General features: G+C 40.2%; 1 protein-coding gene across 1 annotated transcript; it reads left to right on the top strand.

The window, feature by feature from the left end:
- Positions 1 to 9,810: 9,810 nt before the first annotated feature.
- On the top strand, positions 9,811 to 10,893 carry LOC110944223 (glucosidase 2 subunit beta-like). The gene is made up of 2 exons (XM_022185936.1): positions 9,811 to 10,207; positions 10,838 to 10,893. The coding sequence occupies exons 1-2, from the start codon at positions 9,811 to 9,813 to the stop codon at positions 10,891 to 10,893; spliced, it is 453 nt and encodes a 150-aa protein (XP_022041628.1).
- The last annotated feature ends 325 nt before the right edge of the window (positions 10,894 to 11,218 follow it).

Genomic DNA, 11,218 nt, shown 5'->3' with positions numbered 1-11,218 from the left:
TAATAGTAAGTTCGTTTGTAACAGGTGGCTCTACTGGGCCGTTAGTACGTTCTATTGGTGGGGGTTTCCCACGTTGTATAACCACTAGACTACTCGTAACCATAGGTATCCTTCACAACCGAGGATAGTAATAAGCATAAGTATCCTTCACATCCGAGGATAGTAATGAGTATACGTATCCTTCACATCCGAGGATAGTAATAAGTATAGGTATCCTTCACAACCGAGGATAGTATTAAGTACAAGTCTACGTAGAGGGTAAGTATGTGTCCTGCACAACCGAGGACAGTGAATGGTCTAAGTATGTGTCCTGCACAACCGAGGACAGTGGTATGGTAGTCTAGTAACAGTATAAGAACAGTTCTAATCAATCTCAATCCTTCAATCCCAATTCCCGTGCCCTGGGAATCCCATGCCTTAGTAAGGGTGTGAACTCACCTTGGTTTGCTCGGTATGCTAGGTTATGCACTCACAAGTATTTCAATCAAGTCCTATCGTGTGCACGTATAATATCAGTTCATGTTCGAAACAATACGCAAGTAACATCATAATACACATAAGCAACTAATCACATTCATGCAAATCAAGTCCTATATCAAGAGTTTTCTCAGTTTGCTTTGACTTAGTTATTCGTTAGCAGTTGTGTTACAGCGTTGATCAGAGTTATTAGAATTAACATGCACAGATTAGTTCCGTTAACATACTACACAATGTTTAACAATTTGATAGTGTTAAGCACTTAACAGTTTGACAGATACTAACAACTCAGATCATATGTCATAAGCATTCAAAGATCGGACAAGGCTTCAAGAAGTTCGGACCACCCTTGAGGGTGTCAAAAACTCGGTCAGGCCATCCCCAAATTGAAACTCGGACCTTTGGTAGGTTGAGAAGGTCGGGTATGAGGTTGGGGGGGGGGGGGTTTCCCTCATACAAACTCGGACAAGGGGTCCCTTGTCCACAAACTCGGACCACTCAGGTTTTTAAACAAGGTCGGACCCCATGAGCTTATACATACTCGGACCAATCTAAGCAACCTTCGGCCCAGAGTTTCTTTGATGAAACTCGGACATAGATGGGGGGTTCTAAGCTTAAACTCGGACTTAAATGCATCAAGTAAACTCGGACATCACATTAAACTCGGACCAGAGATGCGTTAAACAAACTCAGACATCACATTGTCTAATATCTCGGACTTGCATTCAATACAAACTCGGTCCATATATTCATTCAATTAAACTCGGTCCTTATTTATCAATTAAATTCAGACATGTTTTCATTTAATAAACTCAGACAACAATCATATATATATTAACCTCGGATCATGCTTGATGAATTAACTCAGGCAAAGGTTCAATCAAGAAACTCGGGCCATCTTACATGTATATAAAGTCGGGCTAGGTGTCTTTATAAAATAAATTCGGACATATGTAAATCATTAAACTCAGACATATGTTAATCGTTAAACTCAGACTATCCCATGACTAACATATATTATCAAAAACTCAGACAATCAAATGGCGATTGAAACAGTTACACGTGAACATTCAACAGTTACGCATACGAACAAACCCTAGTTCTATTCATATTGACGGCATCATCATAATAATCCACCTATGATCATCAATTAATCATTACAAGAACAATGTAATCAAGCATACAACGATTCATATTCGTTTCTCAACAATCGGAAATCCTTAAACGCAGAAACATCACATGTGAAACTAGGGTTTTTCATGCATACATAATCAAGAATCAAGAATTGATATCAATCCAATAACCAACGAACAATCATTAACAATTACCTTGTGTTGATTCTAGAGAAAGAGAGTAATCAAACTTGTGATGCCTTGCAAATGATTTGGTGATGATTGCTAGGAGGATTAGAGAGTTACAAGTACGTGTTTTGATTTTTGAGAGAGTGATTAGTGAAAAGGGGATTAGGGTTAAGTATAATCAAGTTCACTAATGGCCCTCTACACCCCTAACTAATATATTTTACAATAGTACACCATTTCAAATAGTTTCACAGTTTCACCACCAAGTTTATCACAATTAACACATAGTCATGCACAATCACAATTAACATATAAAATTCCATAGCAACTAATTGTGAAATCAATCGACTAAATAATACAAGAATGTGCAATAAATGCAAAATAGAAATCTTGGAATTTCGAGTTGTCACATTAGCAGCTGCCAGCCCTAATATCTGAACTTGCGCATTCCACTAAGTCAGCGCAATTCCTTCTAGAGTACCAGTGGCGTATTTCACCCTGCGAGCCTCAGGGCATTCACACATCTCAAACACCAACTCGAGCTTTTCAAACCAATGGAGGAGTCCCACTACTCCCTCTGTGCCACTGAACATGCTTGGACGACAGTCCATGAAATTCTTGAAAGTGCAAACAGGTGGCTGAGCGTGTTGACCTGCTGTGTATAAGAACAGGACAAGATTAAACACAAGAGTTGGTCTAGAAGTGTAGGATTTAAAGATCCTAGTGTGAGTTACGACTGCAGGGTATACCTCCTGCTTGAGCGGCTGCAAGTGCCGCAGCAACTTGTTCGTTAATGAGAGCCGTCAACTGGGCTTGTGTCAAGTTAATGCGTCCAGCCATGATCTTCATAGAAAAGGTAACATAAGTGAGAGAGCGTTCACGAATAGTGCGATGACAGAAGAGAGTAAGCACACAAATGTTCTCAAGCAATAACGAATAGTAGGCAATGTAATCTAAGCATACCACGAGCAAAGTTCTATGTAATTCTAGCAAGTAGACAACGTAAACATGAATAGTAGTACCTAGTATGTTGAGTCTTGCAGGTGGAGTGAAGCGTCGTTGTGGATCGTTGAGCACTGTACTGGTTATAGTCTGGTTTTAATAAAAACGTTTTCCCCATATTAAAAACCAAGTTCTCTATAACCAATGGCTCTGATACCAATCTGTCACACCCCCAAAATCCACACGCGGAGTACCACCGCTTGGAGGCGTGACTGACCAGGATCAAGCCACCAATCATATTGAGCATGTAAGTAATAAGTAAAAGTAAATGTAATTTAACCAAACCAATATGAAAGGTGTTCAAAACATAAGTGCAATGTCAATGTTTAGCGGAAGCATAAAAATAAACCCAACATAAGTATGAATATGTAATGTCAAAATGTTAAATCAAAGCATTCACGATCCTTGTCCACAACGACCGCGCCTCTCAGTGCAAGCTCCATGTATACCTAACGACCTGCAAGGCATGTAACAGAGAGTCAACAACTAGTTGAGCGAGTTCACAGTGGGTTGTTTAGTAATAGTGTTCATTTAGTAAAACGTTTGTTTGTTTAGTAACCCATGTATCGTTTATAATTACATCGCGGCCCTCCAGGCATGTTTGCGAAGTTTAGTATCAGTATCACGGCCATTCCAGGCATGTGTGCGAAGATCAGTATCAGTATCGCGGCCATTACAGGCATGTGTGCGAAGATCAGTATCAGTATCGCGGCCATTACAGGCATGTGTGCGAAGAGTAGTGGGGGCTTCCCCATGTATTACTAGTCTAGCAGTATCATTAAGTGACATTTCCCAAATGAGGTCAGTAGTACGTAATTCCCATAACCATGTAAGTACAATCAATCAATCAATCCCATTCCCTACCCCGGGAATCCCATGCCTTAGTAAGAGTGTGAACTCACCTTGGTTTGCTCGGTTTGTTATTGTGCTTCTAGTGTTAATTAATGGTTAGGTCCGTTACACACGACCTAAGGTATATTGCACATAAACTCGATGTAAGTGTTTACGTTCAATTAAGGTTTACAATTCCTTGGTGCCCAAACAACTGTGTTCCGTGTGATGGACATGACATAGATTGCACATACATAAGTAACATACAGTAACATACAGTATCATACAGTATCATACAGTAACATACAGTAGCATACAGTATCATACAGTAACACACAGTAGCATACAGTAACATACAATGGCAGGATAAGTGTTTTCATTCAACATTTAACCTGATTCCAGCTCGAAATATTATTAAACTTGGGCCTTACAAGCATCAACAAACTCGGATCATGCACTACTTATAAAATTCGGACCAGGTTTCATTTACAAAACTCAGACTATATAACATTCAATCAAAACTCGGACCAAACACCCCTATAAAAGTCGGACCATACATCCCTTATAAAAGTCGGACCAAACATCCCTTATAAAAGTCGGACCAAACACCCCCTTATAAAAGTCGGACCAAACACCCCCTCTTAAACTCGGACCAGACACCCCCTCTTAAAACTCGGACCAAACATCCATCCCAAAACTCGGACCAAACTTCACTTATAAAACTTGGACCATGTTTCATTTATAAAACTCGGATCATGTGTTTCATTACTAAAATTCGGACCACAGGTCTTGTAAAATTCGGACCATACATTGTTTACTAAAATTCGGACCTTGAGTTCCTTTACAAAATTCGGACTTGTGACTTCACAAAGTCCTGACACTTAACTCCGAGTTATCACATGCGTGAATTCCAAAACCATTTTACAGAATTTCAATGGAACAGTTACATTACAGGTTACGATCAAAAACCCTAATTTTCATACATTGGCAATGCTGTAATCTAATCAACAATCAAACCATTCTAACATATCAGGCATCTTAACATCAGGCAAGTGATTACACAACTGTTCATAAACTATTTCACAACAATCAAAATGATCAATAAACACAGAACCATTGTTTGGAGAGATATTGTTTGCATGAATCAAATAACCAATGATTAACAACGAATAATCATTAAACGTTTACCTTAGATTGATTCTAGATGGATTGGGAAATCAAGATTGATGCGAGAGAACTTGTGTAGCCAAGAATGATGAGAGCAATTGTTGTAGAGAGAATGATTTGAACGGCCGTATGATTGGAATTGGTGAGAATGATTAGGGTTGAGAGGTTTTGTTTTATTTTCCTTATTAACACTAAACACCCCTAAGTATCATCTTTTACATAAAACACACACACCACATATAAATTACAGTCAAGGCACAAAGTTCTCATGTAAGTCAAATCATTCGTAAAATAACACATAACCATGCAACAATCACAATACACTTTATCATATCACAACGTATACAGTTAAAAAGCAAACAAATTGTGTAAGTAACCAACTAGACAAACAGTTAACGTGCAATAAATGCGAAGGTGGAATCTCGGAAACTCGAGTTGTTACAATGTGAGTGAGTAGGCGGGAACTGGAGGCCATTAATCCTCATTGTAGGAACGAGAGTCATTAGCGATAGATCTATCTGGGTGTAGCGAGCCCAGCCCCAGGCCCAACAGAACGGACCTCGGGGTGACTTTGAGCCCGACGCAAAAATCTGCTAGGTTTGAGTCTTCCTACTGCACTTCACACATATCAATGGCCTTGCAAACCATTGGTGATCTCTTTATTTCCTTATTTGCTACATACCAGGGATTTTTTTTTATACTTACAAAGGTTTTACATACTCACTATACATGAACTCGCTCAACATTTTTGTTGATTTTTTCAAACATACATGTGACAACCCGAAGTTTCAAGGTTAGTATTACCTAATTTCACAACCCTCTTAGTTAACATTGTTATGTTTCTCGTGCCATGTGATGTGTTATCGTTTACGTTTGCGTTATTTGGTATAGAAGTGTTGAGTTATGTTTATCAGTCGTGCATTTTGTTGGGTCGTGCATCCTCTCATATTTCCACGCATGAGCATTTGGGTCCCTCGGCCCAAGCCACTTGTTCTGCTCGGCCCGTCCCACTTGGAGTCTGATCTGAGCCCACACGAGCACTCACCTTATTATCGCACTTAAGCCCAATTCGCGTGAACCATTATTAAATCCCTGGCCCAATCCTCGCAACCATAGCCCAATCCAAGCCCACCTCTCCCCTATCTTATTTACGTGTGTCATGTGCTGGATTTCACCACCGCTTGTAAACCCTAGGTCCCTTTGAAGCTAACAACGGCAGTAGATCCAATCGGAGCATCACCTTCTTTGGTCGAGCCCCTCCTGGTTAGTAAAGCCGTATTCATGTTATTTTGTAATAGTGTGATCATTAATTAGGTTTATTGTATATATATGATCGGTTATGTGATGATTGATTGGTTATACATAGGTTGATGAGTGTAAATCAATGGTTGCTGTGATTTGTAGGTGACTTGATAATTAAATTTCATAATCAATGGTTGCTGTGATTTGTAGAAAATGTGGATGTGTCGTCCACTAAATTTCATAATTAATCAATCACCTATTTCTAGGCCAAACCACTTGTCTTTGAGGTCCAATAGAACTTAAGGTAAATGACTTGATAAAGATGATACATTGATAAAAAGAAATGGCGGCACCCTCATGTGATGATGGTGTTGTAATATGTGATGCATGGAAATGATATACATATAATACTTGATGCTTTCTTTATGTGCTAATTGATGAGCTGCATGTGAAATCCATGACCATGTTGTGCGTAGGGATTTGGGTTATTTGTGACAACCCGTAATTCGCGATCCCACAAATCCATTTATTCGGCATGCACTCGAAATCATTTGTTGGACCTCACATAACCAACCCACTTGATGTACGTGACAATCGGACCTTATGGGCTTTAGCAAGCCTGAGCAAGCCCCGTATACTCTTTAACGGGTTAGGCCCATACATCATGTTCGTCAAAACAAACCCACCGGCCCAATTATTGTTTGTGTTCGGTTTGTTGAAGAAAGGGAACCGGCCCAAATTCTTTCATGGTTGTTGTCTAGACTGACTAATGAGCCCAAACCCCTCAAGTATCCTTGGCCCACTATAATCCCAAAACCGCCCCACCTAAGTTTCCTCTTTATATGTTACGTAAACTTGCATGACACCATTATCCAATATCCAGCGCACAACCCTAACTTGCGATACCTGCTCCCTCTCTTCTCTTCTCTGCCGACGCCAAACCAGGCCAGGAGCCCCCATTATTCACGTATATCATGCACTAGATTTCACAAACACTTGTAAACCCTAGCCCCTTATATTACATCGACGGCAGTTTCCCTTCTTCAACCCATCGTTCCACCATCTTCGTGGCCTTTCTTCTCTCCTTCGAAGCCATACCCATCGCATGCTTGCATACTCGTGTCTCTATAATCTCAGGTTAGTATGCTTCTGTAGTTGATTCATTAATCACGGCTGCATGCATAATTGATTTCATGATTTTATGTACGACTGAATTATAATACTAGTCTAAGAATTGCTAGATAGTATGCTAAACCTTGTTTGTGACTTTATGATGATCGATTGGCAAGAACAGTTTTGTTACTTTCTAGATGGTATTGATGGATTTGATCTGTTATCATACGCTAACTATTCGGTAAGGATTAAGGAAATTGGCGGACCGCAAATACGTTGAAACCATGATTGTTGCAGATGATGTGATTGTATTATGGCTATATATGTTAATGTTAATGTATGAGATTTAAGAATATCATAAAGAATTGATCTATTGGTAGGTTAAAAGGTCCAATAGGGGGGTTGCCGATCAAAAGGTCCAATAGGGGGTTGTTGTATACTCAATGATATATATATAGTGGTTGACAACCATTATGATCACATGCAACCTGAACTGCACGTGAATAAGCCTGTCATCGCAAACCACTTTTATCAATTCATCCAAGAAATTCCTGACATGTGTTAAATACATGTGGGAAAGGTGTGGTGCGATGATGAATAGGTCCGAGTATTGTGTATGTGTAATTTTGATTGACAAAGTGGTTAGATGTTTTATAAATGTGGGAATTATGGGGCCGAACATCAGTGGATATGTAACAAATGACATGATTAAGGGATAAGGGGTTCTTGGTGTTTAGTTGTGATGTTTGATGGTTGTGAATAAACTGGGTGTATATGATTTAAGTTGAGCTACTACATGTGAATGGATTAACGGTTACAACGTGAACTATATGTGTGCGTTATATGTTCAATACATGTGTTTTATGGAACGATGAATATGTGAAGTAATTGTACGAGTAAGTTGTGGTTTATGTGCGCGTAAAATTGACTGTTATCGGTAATCCTTTTAGGGCGTGTTTGTTCAACTGATAAACAAGATATTTAATCTTGCCGAGCAAAACAAAGGTGAGTTCATTGCTCTTTTCTCAAGCATGGATCCCAGTGAAGGGTTAACGGGTAACGTTCCGATGAGGAATGCATGGGTAACGGGATGTTGGTTATTGTACTCTGTTTTTCTATCACTGTAAGACCACTACATCTACCGGCACGTTGCTTGTAGGGCAACGGGGGTTATTAGTTGATAGCGCTATTAGGTTTGGCACCCTCACGACGTTCAAGGGGAACGGGCGTGAACTAATTACCTTAAAACATGACCAATGCTTTGATAGAGGCATTGGGGTTGGCAATCACATATCATCTGGCCATTCGGTACTCGAGTAATAACAACATCGAAACATCAAACATCTTAACAACAAACAACATATCATTTTGTAAACTGTTTTACTCACATGATCGGTAACGCAACTTGGTAAACAAACACAAACCTTGAACTCACCAGCGTAGTCTGACACACTTGTTTACATGCTTGTAGGTAATCACGGAAGGAACTTGGGAACTTGCTGTCTGATGCTGCTGGAGTGGTTATGGTCATGATAAACATTTATATTAATTGGGTTTAGACACATTTATACTTTTATGCTTCCGCTCATCACTTTGGTTTTGGTTTAACTTTTCAACGTACATTTATTTCAATTGGGAATTTCAATACTTTATAACTCGTGTTTGATATGATTGGTGGCTCTTTGTTGGGTCGTTACACCTCCAATAGGGACACGCCCTAGGTGGTTATTTGGGGGTGTGACAGTTTGGTATCAGAGCCACTGGTTATAGAGAACTCGGTTTTAAAAATGTTTTCATAAAACCAGACTATAACCGAATTGATCCAAACGATGACCATGACACTCAGCTTCAGACTGCAAGGTTCGTTCCTCCTTAGCTTATGCTTTGTATGCCTAGTAAACGTAACTATATTTATAGCATGCACGATATGACATGGTAGGCATCACGACACATTGATAGTGCAACATAACACTTGCATTTAGTAAATTCTAAACTTGTTGGCATTGCTTGTTTTGTGTTGATTGGGGCGGGAGAAACTTCAAACATAAGTTAAGAAGCATCGAGAGGAGCATGCAAACCGCCTTATTATCATGGGTGCACACATAATAATAACGCGTGGTGCATGCAAATCCCAATGAGGCTTAACGAGTGTAAGAGGGGTTCTTCCCTGTTTATGTAGGAACATGGTAGTTAATCGTTCTAAACGTGATAAACCTAAACACTTTCCTCGTTTTCGACCCCTAACTTAGTTCATTTCCATATATAGGAACATGAGTGGACGAGGAAACGGACGTAGCAACTATTGATTGAAACCTTGTGTGCTTATTCTTTCTGTCATTTTTCTCTTTGTGCGTTAATACCCTCTTTTGGAACGTTGTGAGTGTGCATTCTCTCGTTTAACTTGCGTTACGTCGTCAACTCGACAGGTATGTCTACATCGTCCGCATCTTCCGACCAATCCCGGGCGCCAGGGAAGGCACCCGCTGATACCCACTCACCCCCGCGTCAGATGGAGACGCGTGCTGCTTATAGGAAGAGACTCGCGCAGGGCGGGGAGTCGTCCTCCCGACCTACGCATGCACTACCAGTTAACCCCCTCAGCGCTCAGGCCGAGTCGGCAGTGAGTAAGGCCCTCCGAGATTATAACCAGATTCTAATAGAACAAAACCAAGTCTTAATGGAGCAGAATCAGAAGTTACTAAGAAAGGTTGATACCCAAGGAGGGCGATTGGAAGCTCAAGAGAAGCAGATACAGGAATTTATTAGGAGGACTAATGACTTGAAGGCAGAAGCCCTAAAAGGGCGTGAGGTACAGGGTCTGATACTGAGAGACGCTCGATTGGATCATGAAATGCTTAACTCGCAGGCCCAAAAGATAGGTATGATAGATTGGAGGGTCCATCACTTGGAGGAAGCCCGCTTCGCACCTGAACCCGAGCCAGCCCCAGTCCCGGCACCTCCCGAACCAGAGGCGGAAGGGTCTGATGAAGAACCCGAAGAGGAGGAAGAAGATCCGGAAGAGGAGGAAGAAGAGCCAGAGGAGGATTCGGATAATGACGGGGACGATGATGATGGTAGTGACCTCGGGGATGGTGACGTGGACGACTGACTCGTTTTTCAATCGTTTATCTAGTTATTTTTCTTTCAGTTGTTTTCGTATAAACAATCATGGTGATTAAAACTTTTGCGAATATTCGATGTAGTGACTTATATGGTTTAATTTGAATGGGTTTCTTATTTTATCGTTTAAAGGGTATTTCTTGTACTTACCTCTTTTTACCCTCGCACCACAAGAGTCACATCTTTAACTCTATACGTATACAAATTATGCATTGATATTTAATAATCCCTAATTTACCAAAACAAACTCCATCCTTCTCAATCTTGGACGGTAGTCTCATCTCTCTCGAAACCCCCCCCCCCCCTGAGGTCGACGACAACATCAAGATAAGCCAGCCTAGTCGTAACCCTTTCTTGCGTGATAACGGGTCGCCGTGTGTCGTTTGTCGGGTTAGTGCTCCATCGTAGTTAACCTATTATTGATTGACGCATGATATGTGTATTTAATTGTGTGATACATGGTGTATGCGTGATTTGTGTTCTGTTATCATGTGAGTACGTCGCTTGATGAATGAAAACCATGATGTTTTAGGGCATAGGACTCAGTAATTATTAAATGTTATTGTGTGACTGGTTTTGGTTAGTAATTCTTGATTCTTGCCTGCAATATTCATCGTTGTATGGTATTGTTCATATGTGATATTGAAGGTGTGATTTTCATATATGATTGGTTAATCGTGCGATAATATGTGAATCTTTGTGCATTGATTGAATAGGGTTGGTTGTTGTGGTTAATAATCTGATTTCTTGATCTTGCTTTATATGCATATCATGTTCCGATAACCCTTGCATGATTTTGTTGTATATGTGCCTTGAAATCACCCACAGCCATGAGGAATTTATAACATGACCTTATGTGATATGATGACTGATCTAATGTGTCATGCGTATGGAATTGGTGTAACTGGTCTTGTGAGGAACCGATTAGAATATATGCGAAAGTAAATGGTGATCTTAAGTTTGAT

Source organism: Helianthus annuus, chromosome 9, assembly GCF_002127325.2.
Source record: "Helianthus annuus cultivar XRQ/B chromosome 9, HanXRQr2.0-SUNRISE, whole genome shotgun sequence".
Lineage (NCBI taxonomy): Eukaryota > Viridiplantae > Streptophyta > Magnoliopsida > Asterales > Asteraceae > Helianthus > Helianthus annuus.
The sequence above is the reverse complement of the archived record's forward strand: the minus strand, read 5'-3'. Positions and strand labels throughout refer to the sequence as shown.

Excerpts from the sequence above, each read along its gene's own strand:
- LOC110944223 (XM_022185936.1), top strand. The coding sequence starts at position 9,811 with ATGGAGCAGAATCAGAAGTTACTAAGAAAGGTTGATACCCAAGGAGGG. Across the intron at positions 10,208-10,837 it reads TGACGGGGACGATGATGATG|TAATTCTTGATTCTTGCCTG; the intron begins GTAGTGACCTCG and ends GGTTTTGGTTAG.